The sequence below is a fragment of the Colius striatus genome, chromosome 10, assembly GCF_028858725.1.
Source record: "Colius striatus isolate bColStr4 chromosome 10, bColStr4.1.hap1, whole genome shotgun sequence".
In the NCBI taxonomy this organism is placed as follows: Eukaryota; Metazoa; Chordata; class Aves; order Coliiformes; family Coliidae; genus Colius; species Colius striatus.
Window position 1 is genome coordinate 26,050,932 of NC_084768.1, and position 21,765 is coordinate 26,072,696.

General features: G+C 36.4%; 1 protein-coding gene across 4 annotated transcripts in view; it reads left to right on the forward strand.

Moving 5' to 3' along the window:
* The window catches only part of TUT4 (terminal uridylyl transferase 4), a 46,794-nt gene that overhangs the window by 1,054 nt on the left and 23,975 nt on the right, over positions 1–21,765 (forward strand). For 3 of the 4 annotated variants that reach the window (XR_009819394.1, XM_062004258.1, XM_062004261.1), the window contains exons 2-12: positions 6,351–7,026; positions 8,737–8,900; positions 11,870–11,986; positions 13,669–13,846; positions 16,192–16,280; positions 17,448–17,499; positions 17,971–18,040; positions 19,329–19,455; positions 20,036–20,155; positions 20,409–20,630; positions 20,775–20,949. Coding sequence is in view for 3 of the 4 variants with exons in the window: in XM_062004258.1 (XP_061860242.1) it covers positions 6,465–7,026; positions 8,737–8,900; positions 11,870–11,986; positions 13,669–13,846; positions 16,192–16,280; positions 17,448–17,499; positions 17,971–18,040; positions 19,329–19,455; positions 20,036–20,155; positions 20,409–20,630; positions 20,775–20,949 (1,876 nt within the window). In the remaining variant the exon portion in view is untranslated. The remainder of the gene's footprint in view (positions 1–6,350; positions 7,027–8,736; positions 8,901–11,869; positions 11,987–13,668; positions 13,847–16,191; positions 16,281–17,447; positions 17,500–17,970; positions 18,041–19,328; positions 19,456–20,035; positions 20,156–20,408; positions 20,631–20,774; positions 20,950–21,765) is intronic. The other variant, XM_062004260.1, reaches the window with a different exon arrangement.

The window sequence follows — 21,765 nt, forward strand, 5'->3', positions numbered from 1 at the left end:
AAGAGTCATTACATTTGCATTGAAAATTGTGGATACATATTGTTTCTAGTTTTGGTTAACTTGTGCTCCCAGTTTCAGTAAGTGCGTTTTAGATGGTCTGACCCCAGATAGTTATGACATAATTATTTCTGTGACAAGAAAATTAAGCCAGCTATGGAAGTATGACTTAATTACAGTATCTGTCAGAAGACACTGTGTTAGGAGCAAGAGGTGTCTTACAAACGTCAGTTTTGCAGTGAGCTTCTAAAATATTTTTTTCTACTTATTCAAGTAAAAATACTTTAATAAAATTAATTTTGAGATAAAATTGCCATTTCCCAGAACATTTGTATTGGGATATATGTGCAGAGGGATCAGAAAGTTCTTTCTGTGTTCTGCTCTTGCACAAAAGACAGCTGGGACTTCTCTATTACACCTCAACTAGCAGAGGAAAGAAACTGCCGGATGCCATGGGGTACCTGCACAGCTGCCATTTAAGCCAGTTTTGTGATCAATTCAGGCCTCTGGAAGCTACTTAGGCTTTGAAATGCTTTAAACCTATGCAGTGCTGTAGTGAGGTTTTTCCTGCCTCCTCTCCTGTGTTGGTACAAATGTTGTCTTTGTTTTTAAAGTTAGAGCTCCCTTGGATCAGTTTTCTGACCTGGTTGCAATATATATCTTAAGAGCATGCAGCTACATTTGAGGCAGGTGGTACCCCTTTTCTGGCTGCAGTGCCAGTTGGTTGTGTAATGTGTAAAGGACTATTACCGTAAAACCTAGGATCGGACCCAAAACATACTAAAGCATTAGGAATCTGTATGTGAAATACAGACATAAGAGAAGCAAACCATTGAAACATTTAATTATGCAGCTGGTATGATTGGGGAGCTTGGAATGGGAGTCATCAGTAGTAGTACATTCAGAAAGTGGTAGTTCTTGGCATTTGGTGACATGCTTCTTTCTTACCTTCTCTATGAGTCATACTGCGTTGTAGAGAAGTCAGCAGGTGTCAAGGTGTCAGTGCAAAGAGAAAATAACCTATGACAAGCACATCTTATACAGGTTTCCTGTTCAGCATATTCTGCTCATTTAAGAATTTAATTGTAGAATATTTGCACCTACATATTACTGAACTTTGTATCAAGCAAAGCCTTTCTTGGTACTTCAGTTACTCAGCAGCACTTGTGTAATTCAGCTATATCCCTGTTATAGTCTTCATATATGTATATATTTGTTTATCTAATGAACACTCCATAAACATTCTTGTCCTTCACATTGTAAATATATCAGAGCTTCCTCCTGGGTTATGTATCTTCACTGAGTCAGGAGTGCTAATTTTGTTGCATCCTTGTTCTATATGTTCATTTTTTTGTGCACTGTACCGGCTTCCTTCTAGAGAGATTTTGGTTGTATTAAACTCACTAGCCTAAAATCAATAGCTTATAGGAAAAGGATGATCTAGAACATTGTGTAGCATTTGTATTTGTTACTGAGATAACCTGTGGTTTATTGCTGGTGGAGCCTGAGGTGCTTTAGCGGCCAGTAATCACTGATAGTTGTAGACTGGAAAAACATCAAGGATTGATAATAGTTTATACTAAGTTACACCTACTTCATCATAAACCAAATACAAATACGTGATGACTTTTTCAAAACTATTGGCATAAAACATGAGAAGCTTGAATGATTTGTAGTTCTCAGATACAAAAATGGGCCTAAGGCTGTGAACAGTCCAGAAAAGAGACACCCCCCCCCATCACAGTACCTGTGCTGCAATCTGAGCAGAGCACAGAAAATAACCTTTCTTTTTGTTCTTGTCTGTAGCTGTAACCTTTGTTTTGCCGGACTTCCTTTTATTTTTGTGAGGAAGTTCCGCTGGGCTATACTGGTAATCAGCTATGGGGGAAAATGAGGTTAATCACCCCATGTACTGTTGGAAGCCTGGCTGGGGAGATTTGAGCTTAAGGGACAGTCATAATGGGACAGATAAAAGCAGGTCTCAGATAAAATACAGGTCTCTGTATCTCAAAGGAGGGAGTACTTTATAGAAACAGGGTGATAACAATTATGTTTGTAGCACTTTCATTGTTTATATTTAATCTAGTACTCCCTGGGGAAACAAAACTTACGAGGCTGTTCTCTTTCTCTTTAGTTGCTCTTTTACACTCTTGTCATTGTTTTTGGACATTTCAGTCAGTTGGGACCAAATTTTAGAACATATTTCAAATAATGTCAAAAGATTATTGAGTTTCTCTTTGTCTTCTGGAAGAATAATGCCTCAATAGAGCAGAGGTCTCTGCTGAGAAGAAAGCAGGAGGAAGTTACAGTTCCTCTTAGGGTGAGCTAAGAACTAATGTTCTTTCAGCTGCAGCGTGTCTCCTCTGCTTGCCCAATGAGCTGTGATCAAGAGTGGGACAGGAGCAAAAAATGAATGTATAGGAAACAAGGTATATTCAGTTCTGCTGTTGATGAAATAGTTAAAAAAGAAATGCTTTCTAAAATAGCAACTCGGAATGCGAGAGCTCACAGTTGAAATAGGCCTTCGTCTTTGTAGAGGCCCTGTTACAGCAAAATCTGACCCAAAATGTATGCTTTTGAAGGAGTTAATAACAGTTAAACAACTTGAGAGGAAGGAGTGCAAGGGCAAATGGTTAGAAACATCTTCTTTAAAGTGTTTTGGTTTTTTCCTGTTTAGAAGTGCAGAATTTGCTGATGCTAGTCTGAGAGGAGGAAACAAGAAGCTGGCAGAAATGAAAGTGAAACAATCTCATTCCTTAGTTTCATGAGCCTGAAATTAATTCTACAGTAGTGAAATTGAATCTGATTTTAAACATTTATATTTTTATTGTTGTAGGTATGTATAGGCCTCATAATTTTCTAGAAATTGAGGTCAGATGGTGTCTTGTCTGACCTCGAGCTCTTGTATTTCAGCCAGATTATTTTTCTACAAAGCGCCAGGAGTTGAGCTGGATTTCAGAGTAGTAACTGGCACTGTACATTCAGAAAGCAGGAGAAATCAAGTCCCCAGTAACGTTAGGATATTGAATAAGTGAAACATGCTGAAATGGTTTAAACAGGTGAATCATACCCTTAGTTTGGAGATGCAGGTGAAAAGCATTGTTTTAGTTGTCAGCCTGCCTGGAAGAAAATGCTGCTTTGATTCCAGGTCTGGCATTTTGGTATGAGCCTGAGCTTGTGAAGAAGACATGCCATCCAGGTTTCTAGACAGATGCCACCTCAGCACTGATTCATTCCACTCCAGTGTGTTATTTCCAAACACGTTATTCTTTTTGGAGGCACTCCTTTCCCTCCTTCCATTTCCTTCTCTGCCTTCTCTCAGTTGTGGATGGTCAGTATCTATCAGAGGAGGAAGGGTCTTTTTGAGACTGTCTCAGCTTTAGTAGCGGTCTCTCGTTTTTCATGTTACATTTCATTGGTTGTTTTAATTTGCAGTTCATTGTGAGATGGCTAACGTGATTAGCATTGAGTGTATTACAGCAGTTCAGATTATTTTTTTGTTTGTTGAATCATTTCAGTATTGAAGAGCAAAAGAAAAAAAACCAAATTACAATGTCATTATTGCATTGCAGGTTCTCAGTTTCATTGTGGAACTATGTATTATTTTTTTGTGTACAAAATATTCTTGTCTTAGGAAATCTCATGACCCATTTTTATTCATCTCTCTCAGGAAGAAAGAAGTATCTGTGCTTTTTAACCTTAACTACTTGTATTTGATTACACTCTTAATATGTAAGGTTATCACAGTACTCAGTTTATTATCTGAGTTATAAAGGTAGTTTTCATTAGAAGTTTCCTTAGCTATTTTTTCACTGTCACATTTGTACATTTGATTAAAGCTAATATATTCTCTTTGAATATGAAGCTGTATTTTACTGAATGGATAAGATCAAATTGTTTGAGCCTACAGTAGAAGTTTTATGGATTCTTTTTAAACCTCCTTGCAAAATACAAGTCTAACAATTTAACACTTGCAAAATGCAGAGTAAAATTAAGCCCCACTTTTCCTTCACTGCCGGAGTTTCATGGTCGCTTTAAACTGGAAGTGATGCCAAGAGAATTTGTCCCCACCCTACTAGTTATTTGTCATTACCATCTCCTGCTCCTCCTCCTCCTCCCTTGTGCCAGCTTTATGTTAAGCTGGATTGGTTTTCTGGTTTTGTTCATTGCAGAACTGCACAAGGGAGGGAGCAGCCTGCAGAGTGGGAGTAAGTAGCCAGGGTTGGGGAAAGGGTGTTACTGCTCCTCTTGGAGTGGATGCTGATCTACTCTGCTTTATAGTTAATGTGTAAGTGTGACCTTGGTGTGCTCTGTCTGAAGATGAAGGGTGATGTGTCAGAAGTGAACCAGAAATGAAACTGGAACGGATGTGTGTGAGATTTTTTGTTGGTTTGGATTCTTCTTTTCTCCTCTTCAGGTGGGACAACTAAAACAGGAAGAATAGTTTAGAATTTGAAAAAATCCTATTATCCTTTCTCTTTTGTTCACATTAGAAAAACTCTCACAGTAGAATACAGTTTAAAGGTTGTGACATCCTGTTTGTAGCTAGAACATCTTGCCAGTCTATTGAGCAGTGCTTTATACTGGTGGTCAGAAATTAGAATAATTTAGCCAACCTGTGGGGATCCTGGGCTCTCCTTACCACACAGAGGCTTGAGGAGTGCTAGCACAGGAGGGAAGTAGTTTTTGCTGCTGGGGTAATAAGAATTGCTATGGGAAAGACTGACAACAATCCAAAGGCAAATACCGTTTCATCTTTTTGAATTTTGGTGTTTGACTTCTGGTTGAGAACTAAGATCCAGCTGTAGGGAGTGTCTGATAGAAAATACTTGTAATATTAGCTAAATGTATTTGTGAGATAAAACATTTAGCTGTTGGAAAGAATTTAGGAATACATACATGTTTTCTTTTCAAGTTTTATATTTTACAAAAGACTGTGATGCTAACATTAACTTCACGGAATTTCTTGTGGGTTCTCTATGTTTGATTTTCATTTTTTAAAGATAATACATGTTTTCATTTATGTCAATAGAGGCTGAAGAGACCTATTTTTACAGTGTGCTTTGTATCCTGAAGTATTTTCTGATTTATGTCTCTTTAAAGCAAGAGAGAGATGGCAACTACATTATATAGCCTGAAAAAAAAGTCCCGTCCTTTATAATATTCATAAAGATGTGGGGTTTTTTTTAACCAGATTTTTTAATCTGATCCTTCCTCTGGTTCTTGTTATTTAAGTACAAAAGTACATTGTGATATTAAAATAATTGCAATTCATTTACTTTTGTATTATTCCTTTTCTTCATTAATTGATAAGCTACTTATATTGATAGTCTCTCTAAAAGCCAGAAATTTCCATGGATCATGTTTTTACTTAACAAATGTGAAGCTGGAGAGAAAATCCAAACTCCATATCTTGCTATAGTTTTGAAAATGTATTTTCTTCTATGCCTAATAATTAATTGTATATTTTTGTACACCTATCTTAAGGTTATTAAAAAAACTCCCCTATGTTCTCGTTAGAGATTTCCCCTTCATTTTCCGTGTTAGTAAGAGTAATTCCTTACAACCAAGCTCACTTACTCATGCTTAGCTTCCCACTGGAAAAACTATGTTTGAGCTGTCTCCAACATAAAGCTCAGACAACATACCACTTAAAGGACTGAGGTTTAGATAAGTAAAGTTAATCTACACTAAACAAAATATTTACTATTTGTGGGGTTTTTTTTGTTAAACAAAATCCTATTTAATTGATAGCACTTAATTTGTATATGTCAGAAATACGCTTAACTCTCTGTGGATACAGGTTATAGGTCAAGTTTATTATTAATACTTTGAGTTATGTCTCTAAATGCCTTTTTGAAACATCAGTAAAATGGCGCTTGCTTGCTGGAAACTGAATGAGTTTTCTCAAGTGGCTAATTTGGGCAGTATGTTTATTGGCTGGTATTTTTTAGATGTGTTAATTTTTTTTCTTTCCCCAGTGTAGTTGCAGACATCTTGGTCTTTTGGTTTGTTTTTTTTTTTTTTGTCAGAAAGTCAAAAATAGGAAGGAAAGACAAAAGCAAGCTGTTGGCAGGTTTATCGCTTGGTGGAGTTTTTTTACCATGTTCTGCCATTTTCCATTTCTTCATGTGCCCTCCTCTTTTAAGTTTAAGTCAAGATGATAAAAATATTAATGAGTTCTACTTTATTATGGAACGTATTATGAAAATTCACTTATGCCTGTGGAGGCAAACATGCTTCCTAAAGTAATTTGTAGTTACACTTTTCTTTAGAGAAGTTCATTTTAGTGCATTGTCTGTGTAAACCTTTGATATTTTCCCCTCAGTTTAAAAATGTCATTATTTCTTCAGTAGACAATCAGCTACGATCCTTGCCTGTACAGTGGATTTAAAATCAACTGCAAATTGCAGAAGAATTGCACTTCAAGTAGTCTCAAGAGACGGGAGAAGCAGGTCTTCACTATAATGGAAGAGGCCAAGAGCTCAAAGAATGGAAATCATGACCCAAGGAAGTCTGTCCGTCTTGTCTGTGAGGAAGGCAAAGCAGTCAAAGTTGCAAATAATCAAAATTATAAACATAATAGAAATGACAAATCTGTGAAGGATGTTGGGAGAAGTTCTCCAAGTGGGAACAACAGCAAAAAAAGTAAACAAAATGATGTTTGTCCTGAAAAACAAGGAGAAAATAAATCATGCAAAGTAAATAGTTGTATTCCTGGAACTAAAGATATGGGGTCAAACGTTCAGGATCGAAGTCATGGAAAAGCAAAAAAAATTTCTAATTTATCAGCAACAGTGGAAAACTTGAAACAGACAAAAGCTCAACCAGTTGGAGAAAACTTTCCAGGCTCCCATCTTTCAGGGAATGGGGTCAGTACGGAAAGCTTAACAGCTCCACACAAAGGAAAACTAATGTTGGAAAATCCACTGGGAGTTCTTACTTTGAAAACTGGTGTTGATCAGACTGGTGATCCCTGTAAGACTGCTTCAGATCAAAGGAAAATGGAATATAAGCCTGATGACTTCAGTGAGTATTATTCAGCACTGCTTTATTCAATTTTCTTCTGGTAAAATTGTTAAGAATCTGAAATGGGCTTTGAAATGTTTCAATTTGCATATTTTTTCACATAGAGTGAGTTGCTGATTGCATTTAGAGAGAACGTACTATTAGCACAAGCATATTACTTAGAGAATAAGAGATTATGGTAATAGCTGTCCTTTTTTCTCATGCCTGTGACCTAAACATCTTTGCAAGATAGTGTGTATGGGTTTCAGGCAATTTTGTGAATGTACTGTCTTGGGAAGGGGAAACTTCGTAATATCATTTCCACTTACAGAATTGACAGCTATTACTGCTTTGCAGACAGACACAGGGGGAAGGAAAAACTACAAGAAAAGTTACGGTTCTTTTATAGGTAGGGGAGAAAAATATTTACCTTTTCTTTCTGTGATTGTTGTGCTCTCTTTGTACTGAAACGTTTAAAATATGTTTTGTCAGTTGACTTTAAATTTGAGGAGGTCTGGATCATGTACCATCCACCAGCCATTACCCTTATGAATGTTCAATTTTATACATATTTTTCAATTTCAGAATTAAATATGTGGGTCAGGCTTTGTTTCACTTCAGGTTGACTCCTTGGGTCAGGATTTGTCACATTTTTTCAAAATGCAATATTTCTAATGAGAGGGCTGTTTTCAGATGGCGTGCCAGTGCAGATCTTCTGTTTGAAGTACTTCCCACTCTTGCAACAGCTACAGCAGTTACTTGTATGGAAGTACTAGGAAAATATTAAAGTGCTTTTTTTTTTTTTTTTTAGCTAATTTAACAGGAAAACCAAGTTGAAATGACAGCATCCTGTGATCAGTCAGCTCTTTGTAGACCACCATCATGTTCTGTAGGGACTATCTGTCACTGAGAAACCAGGACTTGAAAACTTGCTCAGTTTTGATTCTTAGCTAGTACCCCATTTGAAAGGAAAGAAGAAAGAAAAGGAAAAACCCTAAACCACAAATAACCCTTGTTTTTGCCAATGTAAAAACTACTGGGATAGTTTAAGATGTAGATGTTTATACAGGTTAGTGGACTATGAACAATTCATAGGCATCTGGAGGAACTGGCCTTTCTCAATCAACCTGCATGTTTGTGAGTAGCAGCGTTCCAGAGCTCTGTGGTTGCCTGACGTGGGTGGCAAGGTGTCATGGTGTGTTCAGAGACAACTCCACCATCCTTCTAAATTGAGAAGTTGAAACACTTGATGACTGGCTATGTAAGAGCATTTGAGTTAATGTCTGTAAGGAAGTTCTATGGCTGTTTCCTTAACGAATTGTATTGCGTAAAAATATTTAAGCCTATTATTTCTTTTACAGTAGAGCATCAGGATCTTACATGCTCTGTTCTGCATAACAAAAAAACCCCAAACCCTTTCTTGCCTTAAAGAATTTAATAGACTGTGACGTTCTTACTGAACCACAAAATTAATCTACCCTTTTTTTTCCTCCTTTTGATAGGACTTCTCATAGCACACTGGTTTCTGAAGTCTCTCCAAAATATTGGTTGGCATCCTGGAAAGATTGTAATGTCTAAATTGATCTTAGCCATCCTTCAGGCAAAAAACTAGAACGTAGCTCTAATTTGCATATTACTCCTTAGTGAGATGCTCTTAACTGCTGTGTACTCTAGCTTTCACTTTTCCTCTCCTTGAGTTACTCTGAAAAAAATAACCATTTATTTCTCTAGGTAAAATAAAGAATTCTGAACCAACTAGAGAACATACTTTGGAAGCTGATTATTTAGAAAACACCACTGTTATTGATGAATCTAATATGACAGCTGAACAACAACTAGGATTGAAACAAGCTGAAGAACGTCTGGAAAGAGATTATATCTCCCGACTTGAAAAAGTAGGTTGAATCATTTGTCAGATAAAGAAGAAAATTAGTTTCTTCTCTCATTGTCATCACTGTATTTTGCTTGGGTGGTATATCTACTGTTGCCTTTGTTTCTTTCTTCTTTGTAATGAATCACTGTAGTAATCTAAGATATTATCCCTAGTAGTTGACTAGTCGTCCATTGTTGCAAATGAAATGGTTTGAAAATTTAGTGTTTCTTTTGTGGCACGTGTTACCTTTGTAACACAGTATTTTTTTACTTCTGAAGACCTAAGGTTTGCAGTTCTGTTACCCAGGATTTTCTAGAAATTCTGTTATCTGTAAACTCAAAATATATAATCGAAAGGAACCTTGAGCTGTATTCAGTGTACCATTCTTCCACCAATATGAGTCACCTTCATTGAAAATTACTTCTTAAAATGTCAATCTAAACTGTTCTCAGTATTATCCTTCAGCAAAACAAATTTTGAGGTCAAGATAGCAACCCAGAAGTTTTCCTTGTTGTCTAATGTGTCTCTTGCAGCATTTTTGTCCCTCGTATTGTCATAGGAAAATAAACACAAGTTTATTACTTTCTTTTTCTGCAACTTTTTACACATTTGAAGATCATTAGCATTCCTGCAGCCTTACCTTCTTCAGACTCACTCTTTGTTCTTAGGGGTTTTTTAATTACTGGTTCATTCTTGGTACTTTTCTGTAGGCATCCATGTAACGTATCCAAAATTGGACATGCAATTTCAGCTGAAGTCTTTCATATAAAACGGGAAAGCTGACTTCATCTGTCTGAAATACAGCATTTGTATTCAAGATCTCTGCTTTTTTTAGCAGCACTAGGATGTTGGCTTGTAGTTTGACCAGCAATGATACCCCCATATCCTTCTCTTAAGAAGTGCTCAATCAGATGTTCCAGCCTTGTGCTGTTTGCACTTGATAAAATCTAAGAAGGAATGATACTTCCCTTTGATATTATTTAATTACTGCTTATTTATTCCATTTCTCTAATTTGTTGTGATCATGGAATTTTTGTCATTTTACATCTTCTGTCAATCTCTCTCCCAACTTGGCATCTTTTACATTTGTAGTCAGCACACCCTCTATTGCATTTCCGAAATCTTCGACAAAAATAGGAGTGTTTCTGACCCGAGGAGGACCCCTGTTGAAAAATACTTGGCACATGTTTTTAGAGTGATGGTGATGTGTCTAGGTGTGTGTGCTCTGTGGACTTTTTTTCTGAGCAATTTTCTCCCACCTTACTGTTCTTTATTTAGGTAGTATTTATGGTCTACTTTTGAGACTGATACTATGACAAGTGACAAAAACTTTGTAAAATTCAAGATGGAACATCTGCTGCTGCTTCTTCAAGCTCTGTAATTTTTATCTTTAAAAACGCAACCCAGAAAAAATGTTCAGTGCAATTTGTTTATAGCAGATCAGTTTGTCACCTATGACCTGCTATTTTTTCTATGTGCTTATTAATAATTTTTAATAATATTTTTCTCAGTGCTAATTCTGACTGCTCGCTAATTCCTTGGCTTATCTCCTTTAGCCTTTAAAAGATAGTTAAGTTTCTCTTTCCTAGTGATCTGACACATTCCCATTCTCTCTGAGTTCTTTAAAATACAGCTGTATTTGAGATGGATTATCTCCCTGAGTATCCAAGCACCAGTTTCTTGAGGATGGGCTTGTGTGGATGTATCTGTTTTACTCAAGTAGTAGTCTAGCTTTTTTTGTCTTGTTCTTTTGAATTCTTGCCCCTTTCACTGTCGTTAAGCATAAGTAGATGAATTTAAAAGGCTTTACAGTAAAAGGCTTTAAAGAATAAAAGGCATTACATGAAGGCCAATGGCATCCTGGCTTGTGGCCAGCAGGACCAGGGCAGTGATTATGCCCTTGTACTTGTCACTGGTCATTTTTCTCTCCAGTTACAATTGATAATAGTTATTGGAAAATGCTAACAGGTCTGGAGGAAAACTGAGGCTTTTTGTTGGGTCCCTTTTATCTTTGCAATGAGTGTATCAAAAGGTTTTCAGTCTTTAGCTATGTTTTATTAGAGCAAGAAAATACAACTGCAGGATGAGACAGATTGAAGTGCTGTATTTGTGAACAACCTCTCCTCTTTGCAAAGCTGGTCCTTTCTGCCGTGTAGTCTAGTACTTCTCAGTGGTTTCCTGGTAGAATAAGCTGCAGAGTATCCACTCTTGGACTCTAGGGAAAGTAGTGATTTTTCTCCCCATCGTCTCCTGAGACTTGGCTACTTCTTGCAGACTCTTGGGGGTCTCTCAGGTGGCAGTTCTCCATTTGTGTACTTCATCTCTCCTAGCCTGTCTGTACAAAAAGATGCTTGTTCTGCATGTTTGTCCAATTCTGAGCATCCCAAATTATCCATCAAAATGGAATAATCTTACCCTTGTCAGTGAATCCCGTCAGAGTATAGTCATTAACTAAGACAGAAACTGGCTATCTTCCTCCTTGTTGGCCAGCCACACCCTTTTTAATATAACAAAAAATGCAGCACTTGCACAGTACGCTGTGAATATGCCAGCTAAACACCACCATCTGTCATAACATGTGTAGAAGGTAATATGATGAATACTTCTCATTTTCTCATCAGAGAAAGGAGGATGGATCCTGAGATTTAATAAATCCATAGTTATTAAAAGCTTGAGCTGACAAGGGAATGGCTTACTGGCCTTTAGGTCAGCCTTAAGAGGCATGAATTCTTCAGTCTTAATCTTGCCTCACAAAATGTTACCGAGAAGTGCAATATTCAAGTCATCTCGCTTCTCTTTGCTTTCCCCACGTGTCTTATGGTAAAAATCCATTTCTCCTGTGTTTTTGGAAGATTGCTTGATATTTGCAAAGCACCTTGACATTACAAGTGTTACATAATTGTTAAATAGGACTTATTATTCAAAGAATTGAGTCTTTTGGACATTATTGGCAGAAACATTTTCTTTTAATCTATGACTATTTTTCCTCAGCGCTCCCCAGAATACACCAACTGTCAGTATCTATGCAAGCTCTGCTTAGTTCACATTGAAAATATCCAGGGAGCTCACAAGCATATTAAAGAAAAACGTCATAAGAAAAATATAACGGTAAGTTGACAGATAAAATTTTGACTTTTTTTTCCTTCTGTTTTTGTTTTATTTGGGTTTTTTTAAGAGATTTTCTTTGTTATATGCTGTATTTTCTTTGGTCATCTTCATTTAGGTGAAAATTTGTGTGCAGAGCAGAGATTCACAAATGTCTGTTGCTCATTTTCTGGTTGAGAGGAAGGGCTTGATGTTGTCCAGGTCGAGAGGAAAGAGTGGTTTTGGTCATTGCTTCTGATAAGTGTCTCTTGAGTAGTGGACAGTTCATCATACTTTTAGTAACAGAATGCAAGGTAACTTAGGTGAGAAACATACTTAGTTTTGCTGTTTCTTCCAAAAAGAAAATTGTTGGCAGCAAGACCTCCCTGTATTTTTTACCATACTTCTGTTCGTAATTAATGGTCTTAATTCTATCATATCACCAGGAAAGTTCTGAATGCCAGACATTATACCTCAAAAAGTAACATTTATTTGTGAAGGATTCTAGTTCTTTTGCTGTCTGCTAGATTGCATCGTGGGAAAAAAATTAAAACAGCAGCAAAGCAGCCCTAAGTTTGATATGGAAAAACTTTTGTACCATGCTTTTCATCTAGGCATGGAGAGAAGAATTGAGGAATGAGGTTTCTTTACCACTGAATGGAAGTGTTAGGGGAGAGGGAGTGATTTCTGGTTTTAACACTTCACATAGCTTAATGTCGTGTGCCACAGTACAGTGGTAAGAGGTATATAATTGTCTAAATGTTACTTGATAAAAATACACCTGTTTTCAGCTCTAACTAGGAGATACGTGACTGTCAAATAAGCTTAGCAGCAGCTGTGGCTTCTTCATTGAAGAAACACCCTAAAGCAGTGACCTTAAAAAAGCCCACTCAACCAACACAGCCCTTGAAAAATGCACATATTCTTTCTTATGCTAAATTTGTTCAAATAAGAGCAAAAGAGAGTGGCAGCCTAGAACTAACTGAACATTTCCACACTGGACTGTGTTTTCTTTATGTGTAATACTTTTCTAGTTATTATTTATTTCTGTTGTCAGCCATATATTTCATTTAGTTGATGAATCTGTGAAACAAGCAATTGTTGTACTTACTCCCACATGACTTGATGCATCTGACACATTTCTTGCTGTTGAATTAAATTGATTATAATTTGATGCACTAAAAATAGTGCTTTCTGGCACCAGCTGTTTAGGCAGCAATGGGACTCAACTTGTCAAAATTTTTTGGAGCTAGGAATACTTTTTCTGCCTCTGCTGTCTTTCCTTCAAGTCTAATCTGCACTGAAAAAATCTGTGTGACTCCAGAAAAACTTTCTCAGCTCAGTTACTTTTGTTATATAGGAACAATTACAGCTTTTCATTTCCTTGGATGAATTCTGTTTCAGAACTGTCAGAAAGCATACTTCAGGAATGTAACACAGCAGATTTCCTCCCCAGTTGCCAGCTGTGAAACAACGTACTCTCTTTTAAACACTATTACATCTACTGTCATTTGTATGAGCCACACTATCACATTTGCCAGTTAGACTGGGCAGAATTCCTACCTTTGAAAGCGTTTGGTCAGGACACCGTGTAAATAGAAGAACAGAAACAGCAAACAGTACATTCTAATATCATGCAATAGTGTGAGAGAATGCTTTTCTCTTAAAATACCAGTTTTTACTTGTATCATCCAACAATTATTCAGGAAAAACAAGAGGAAAATGAACTGCGTGCCCTCCCACCCCCGTCTTCATCACAGTTGGCTGCTCTGAGTTTTACACTCATTGAGGCAGCAAATGAACAGGGCATATCAGATGATGACTTCAGAATTCGTCAAGAAATTGTAAACGAGATGGAGAAAATAATTCAACAGCCCTTACCAGGTATTCAGAGTATTCTCTATTTTCTTTTACTTTCTTTAGTGAAAATTATACTTTTTAGTATTTTTACACAGATTTTGATACTTCCTTTAATTGTGAATTAATGGACTTGGGGTTAAATGATATTCTATGATATTAAGGTATACAGTTTAATACAGACTGGCAGTTGATTTAGAAAGAGTTAACAGACCTACAAAAAGAGGAAAATATGATTGTACTCATTTCTGTTTCTGATATGTGTTTGTTAAAGCTATTTGTCCTCTTGAAAGTGGTTATTTCTGATGAAGGCTAGAAATCTCCAGGGCATCATGAAATAATTCCTTCTTGGTCTTGGTTAAAGCCTCAGGAACTGAGGATCTCTCTGGGACTCTAGCCCTTAGAAAGCTTTTCCTCTGTACCTTACCTAGCATTACTGAATTACCTAGCATTACTGAATATCTGTGGCTTTTATGGTAGAGATTATTTTTTTTTCCCAAATACTTGGCACTTAATTAAACTAATGTAAGTATAGCAGGAGGGAAAATGAAAAGGAGTCCAAATGTCTTATTTTTCCTACAGGTTTTTTCAGTTGTTTGTAACTTCTCTCAGAGCAGGTAAAAGTTGAAAGAAGCAATTAAAAAAAGAATCATAGTTTTGGGAGAACTACAGGTACTAATCAGTAACTACTCATTAAAACAAGTAATTAAAACTGGGAAGAGTTACTGTTTAACAGGTATTCTTCTCATGCATGTATATATATGGTTAATGGGTCCTAAAAATGAGGGGAGGGAGTGGACATTGATATCAACTACAGCTTGCCAAAGTCTCTTGAATATTTCTTAAATAGATTGAGATACTACATTTACTTAGCCACATTTAAATGCCATACCTAATCTGCTTTTTTCTGTTTGAATGCTTCATGTTGATGAAAAATAAGAATCATTAAAAAAAAAATCTGAGTAGGTTAAATGCTTAGCCCCTTTTTTTTTTTTTCTTTCAGTGGGTCACTAAAGTTCAGTACATTAATGGAGTTAGTAAAAATTGTCTGGATAAATTGAATTATAATCTTCCCCACTTCCTCCTTCAGAACTGCAGTATGTTACTTCAATAGGACATGTTAAACATTGAAATCCAATTTGTGCTACTGTTGGAAGATAAAATAATACAAATAAGATAATCTTGGACATTTGCTTCTTTGCATTGATTTCCCATCATCTTCTGTAGTGAATACGTTGTGAGTTTGAGAGCTGATTTTTGGAGCTACAGTAAATGCTCACATTAAGTTAACAATGACTTAATCTCTTTGACACAAAATAAGTTTTCAAACTTTGTATTTCATCTATATTGAAACTGGGTTGATGATCTCTACTGCCCTTTTATTTTAGAAATACTTTTTTCCCCTTTGCTTAATAAAAATATGGTAGTAGATTTTGTCTGTTTAGTTTTAGGAGTTATATTAAATATACTTAAACATAAAGTGCTGAATAGATCAGGAGCTTGTGGGATGGAGGCTTGTTAGTCTGTTTGCTGTGTCATATTGTTTATGTGACTCCTGGTGCAAGCTTCCATTCTGACATACTCTCAAATTTTCCACTGGTTGTATATTAGCATAAGACAAAGCAAAGGAAATTGTTACTTTTCCATAAATACTCATGACAATTACTATGTTCATGTTACTCAGCTGGCTGACTTGTTTGGACTGAGGAGCTGATGTGGAGGTGTAGTAGGAGTGAAGGGGAAATCTGTAGTAGTAAATGGCAATTTATTATTCCACTTTTCAAAGCCCTCTATGTTTTAATGAATGTGTTTTCCTAAGTTGTAGATTAGGAAAAATTTAAGTCATGTCAGAACATTCCATGTTTGTGTGCATTATTTTCTCTTGTCCTTGCATTAGAACGATGGAAATATTCTTACTGCTCTGAAAAGACGTTGGAAATAATTTCATGGTGATGATAATAATAATTATTATTATTTTGTTGTTACTGACCATACATTTTGAGAGGGCTGGTTTCTAAGTAGTGAAAGACACAGAAAGGTTTGTTTGAATCTGTATATATATAAGATATCTTTTCTCTTTTAATTATGACATTGTGATTCTGTTTGAGAGAGTTTGGTCAGAACACAAAAGTACTAAGAAAAAATACAAGCAAAATAGTCTTTACTATGAGACTGATTGAACACTGCCACAGGTTGCCTAGAGAGGTTGTGTACTCCATTCTTGGAAATTTTCTAAATCCAATTGGACACAGTTCTGAGTAACCTGCTCTAGGTGACCTTGCTTGAGCAGGGTGTTGGATGTGGGAGGGATTAAGAACAAGAAACAATTTAATATTGAGAATATTAAATAACTATATTTCTCTTTCTTCCAGACTGTTCACTGAGGATGTATGGCTCCTGTTTAACTAGATTTGCTTTTAAGACCAGCGATGTGAACATTGACATAAAGTTCCCCCCTAAGGTGTGTAGATATTGTCTTGTATTAACTGTTTTTTAAGTCAGGGCCACTCACATTTGTTTCTCCTCCATTGCTTTCATCTTCTATTGAGACATGTAATGTTAGAACAAAACATACAGTTTTTGATTTGGTGCTATGAATCAAGTGGATAAAATTTTTGTTGCACATTAGGTAATTTTAGTTCTAGTCTTCGTGACAATCTCATACTTAGCCTCTTTTCAAATGTTTTTGAGGAAGTATTGAAAGAATGTGAAAATGGTTGTCTCTGGGTAAATACACTTTTATGAACTCGTGATTCAGACAGTAAAGTCCTGTAAGTCTTCTCCCTCTCCACCCCCGTTAAATGTGGGCTAAAAGTGACAATTTTCCGTTTATGTTTTTGCCATTGCAAGTATATGTCACATCCCAGTTTACTGTGGTATGAAATTCGTGTAGAGCAGTATAACTTACCTTTAAACATTGACGCTGATGGTTCCTGTTCAATATGTGATATTAGCTGCACATTCTGGTTAGAACAGCTGCTGAACTTGCTCATTTTTTTTGACTGTTGTCTGTTACCATGGAATTCAAGGTACCTGCTTTGGGCTCAGACTTACACATGACATTTTCAATTGCTACTGCAGTTAGAAAGCAAAACTAAGCCCTGTTTCAAACAATCGCGTGTGGAGGGTACCATGTCACTTTTACACAAAAGACTCAAAGATGGTACTGATTTTTAGTCTTTTGAAAAACTATTTACAGTTTATCTTTGAAAACCACTTAAGTTATTTCTGGGGAGAAAAGAAAACATTAAAGCATTGTAATCTTTAAAAACCCTTGGGAAAAGTACTGACATTGTTGTGCGCTTCTAGTGGCATATGTTGACATTGAAATTGTTAAATATATGGCAAGTGTTTTAACTTTGTGGAGTCTATTAATACAGAACTAGAGCAAAAGTATTAACTGAAAAAAGCTGTAGGCTAAAAGAAAGCTAGCTAATATGTTTACTAATATCTGTTTTCATGGTGTGGAGAGATAGAGTTAATTTTTCCATTAGTACTGACATATGATTTCACTTCTGTGAAGGACCATAGTGTTACTTGTTTTGCAACCGAAGTCATCTTAAACAGAGTGTAAAATAAAATAGGATTAGTCTGAATAATGTGACCTCCTCTAATTTTGTCATTTTAGATGAGTCAACCAGATGTTCTAATACAGGTGCTTGAAATCTTGAAGAATAGTGGTGAGTTTTAGTTGCATCTCAGTTCTATTTCATTCACATTCTAACTGCTGTTAACAAAAATGGGTTACTTTTCAACCAAAGTATCAGAGTTGTTTTTATGAGTGTGATCTTTATGAGTACCAGCACTTGTGTGAGATGAGAACCTTCAGTAGAACAGCTGCACAGGTAGTCCAGATTGCCAGAATTTCTCAAACTGTCTCAATGGTTTGTCAGAGAACCAACCTTGTATCTTTGAAATGTTACAAAAGCAAGAAAGTTTTAGAACAGATGGATTTTTCTGTTTTTAATTTTTTACTGCTAGCTATGTGATACTGGTTGTGAGCATCAAAAGTAACCAGAAAACACTGATTACTGATTAGCAACACAGTGCCTCGTTTGAGATGTCCTATGAAAGTGTGGTATAAATGTTACAGTTTTAAAGGCACAATTGGGAAAACTGTATGTAATGGGTTTTTTTTTCTCCTTGCTTAGCTGTCTACTCAGATGTGGAGTCAGATTTCCATGCCAAAGTTCCAGTTGTCTTTTGCAAAGATGTTAAAAGGTACATGTACATGTCATTAACAAAGATTTTAATAAAATACCAATTGCTACTAATGCTTGCTCATAGCAGCTGCTTGCCTGTGCTCCTGATGAGGTATTACTATAACACTAGGTAACGTTCATGTTAAAGGGGAGTTGCTCATACACATATGCTTCATACAGCTGATTGGTTTTAGGAGTCTGAAAATACCAGTTATACTTTTAGACAAATACGGGAAAAGTGGAATAGTTTTCAGTTGATATTTCAGTTGATATCAGTTTAATCCAAAGCTTTAAAAACCTATAACAAGATGGATATTGCCAGAAAGGACACATCATGTGATAGTGTCAGTAAATCCCTAACAAGTAGCAACAGACAAAATAAAACATCATTGCTGTATGATGGCCACATTGCATTAGTTGACTAGAAGTTTGTGATTGCGACTCTGGGGAAGTAAATGCAATGGAGTTAGACATGTATTTTCCTGTGTTTGTAGATTATGCAAGTGCCTCATGAGAATAAGAAAACGAAAGTGTTAAGGAAAGCTATGTTGTGGACTTAACAACTCTTAATATGCAGTAGGCATGGAGCTTTTTTCTCATTTATTTCTTTGGTATGTAGAGGAGATACATGGGAGTTTCAGTTTTGTAAGATTGCACAATTAAGTAATGGCAGAACTTAGACCAAATTCATCATGCTGTTTTATATTTTTAGCTGTAATGAACTTCTGTAAGTTCCAAATCCAACTGATAAGCTGATAGTAAAGAAAAAGTGATTATATTCTGTAGCTTTTGCTTAAAAACTTCAGATTCTTACCTGGAGAGACCTTGATGCATGGTTTTGTTAGAATCATAGAGTGGTAGGGGTTGGAAGGGACCTTTAGAGATCATCTAGTCCAACCCCCCTGCAGAAGCAGGGTCACCTAGATCAGGTCACACAGGAACATGTCCAGGCAGGTCTTGAAGACCTCCAAGGAAGGAGCCTCCACACCCTCCCTGGGTAGCTTGTGCCAGTACTCCATTACCCTCACAGTAAAATAGTTTTTTCTTATGTTTAAATGGAACTTCTTGTCTTCCAGCTTCATCCCAGCGTCAGCCCCTTGTCCTGTTGCTAGATACAATAGAAAAAAGTGATGCCCCAACCTCCTGACACCCACCATTTATATACTTGTAAATATTAAAAAGATCCCCCCTCAGTCTCCTGTAGACGATTATCTTATTATGTTACGGTGGATGTGATGCCCCACCCCAAGCATCATCTGTATACATGGGGCAGTAACTCTTCTTGTGTTTTATACTTGTAATTACAGTGGTTTGACATGTAAAGTAAGTGCTAGAAATGACGTGGCTTGCCTTACGACTGACCTGCTGGCTGCACTTGGGAGACTGGAGCCTGTCCTTATTCCCTTGGTTTTGGCATTCCGCTACTGGGCTAGAGTAAGTTTATAAATATTGAAGAGAAGTAAATATTTTTATTTCCTTTTTTCAAGTACTGAATACAATGTGGTGTATAATATACCACAGAAATGCTTATAGAAAAGAACTTGTTGCTTGATTTAACAAGGTATGTTCCAACATATAAGAAGCAACGACAGAAACAACAAAGAACTGTTCGAAGTCTAATATGTATACTACATCTCTTTTGAGTTCCCACAGAAATGATCAGCATCAGATGACAGCCAGATGTGTAGAATCTCCATTTCCACACATGGGAACACACAGTAACAAATACCAGATAGTTGACTGAAATCCCAGCTCAAAACATAAATATGACCCATAGTCACAAAATGTGATGAAACTGAAGAGAACAGCATATCATAGGATAGTATAACTTCAGGCACTCTGCAAATTGCTGCAGTTTGCATTTTGTCTGTATGTGGTGTGGCAGAATGACTGCAGTTTCTGAGATAAAGGATTTTCTTAGTATGTATATCACATTTCTTTAATAATTGTCCTTTTATAATAGATCTTAAATGCTGATGTTAGGTCAGAAAAGTAATGATTTGTTCTCTTACAGCTCTGTCACATCGACTGTCAGGCTGAAGGTGGGATTCCTTCATATTCCTTTGCCTTAATGGTGATATTTTTTCTTCAACAAAGAAAACCAAGTATTTTACCATCCTATTTGGGCAATTGGGTAAGTGATACCGTTACCTTATTGTTAAATTGTTGACAATATTTCTTTCTTCTGCAAGGTCATAAAATGTACAGAATTTATTGCCTAAGAAGTTTTTAAATGAAATTCTTTAATTCTCTGAGTTTATTTCTCTGACATCAGTTATTCTTGAGAGGGATAAATAATCACAATTGTCAGCGTTATCTTTGGTGAAAACTTCTGGTTGTATGTATTACATACAGTCTTTTTACAGAGCTACTTTAATTGTTGTTAGATTGAGGGCTTTGATTCAAAGAGGCCAGATGACCACCAGCTGAAAGGTATAGAAGATGAGGAGTTTGTACGATGGGAGTACAAACCACCAACAAATGGTGCAGCAAAAAACTCGTCTGGAGCTGAAAGTAAGACTAAAGTTGAACAACAAAAAAGTGGTGGAAAGAAGGTAACAAGCTCAGAAGTGGACAGCCAAAGTAATGCAAAGGAGAAACATGGCAATGTAAGTCATGGCTTTATTTCATTGAAAACCATATTCCCTTGTCCCTATTTTTTATCTTTAATATTGAATGGAACCAGGGGGGCAAAAAAAAAGGGGGCTTTTCATTTCTTACTGTGGTTAAGCTTTCTTGTCTGTGTGTTTCAGTCTCTCTTAGCATTCAAAACCCCTCACCAAGTTTCCCTGGGGCAACTCTGGTTAGAACTGTTGAAGTTTTACACACTGGAATTTGCTTTGGAGGAATATGTCATCAGCATACGGGTACAAGAGCTCTTAACCAGGGAGAATAAAAACTGGCCTAAAAGGCGAATAGCCATTGAAGGTAGGAGAATACTCTGTTCTAGTTTGGTAGTCATCCTGTATTATTATCTTTATTTACCTAATACTTGCAAGTTTGTCACAAGAAATCTGGACAATAAATTAATTCAGTAATTGGAGGAGAAAGTAATTTTTTTTCCCAATACTTTGTCAGATATTTAGTCTGTTTAAGGAGAAATTTTCTGGTTAGTACTACTGTTTGCAAGTCTAGTCCTTACAATACAAAGTGTACATTTGTCTCTCTGTTTCTCACCTTTCTGTTCTTACCTCTTTTTAATTCTTTCTATAAGCTATTATTTATTTCTTTTTTTAGTAATTCTAGTCTTATGGATCTGATCTGAAATTTGATCTTTTCAGTATGTCTAGCTGCATTCCCAAAAACCACAATATATTTTGAGTGTTACCAGTGATCAGTTTCCTTTCCATGACTAATGCAGTCTGAGCAGAGGTTAGTTCTGATCAGATTGCAGTGGAGTAAACCCATCGAAGTTATATCCCCCCCAGCACTGTTCCTTGTCTCTTTACTGTTGGTAGTATTTCCATACTGTGAAATGGAATCATAACTGAAGGCTGTACTTTAGGCCCTCAATAGCCTGCTGAGGGAAATGCTTTTTTTCAGGGAGTGAGACCATTTGAATTTGGTGATAATACATACCCTGAGTTATATAGGTTGGGGAGAGAAAGAAAATTATTTTGTATATTATTTGTTTGTAACTGGAAGACATCTTTATTTCACTTCCTCGATTCAGAAAAATATTTGAACAGTACTTAATAGGGAAAGTCACAGAGCAATGCATGGCATTCCAATTGCCCTTAAGGA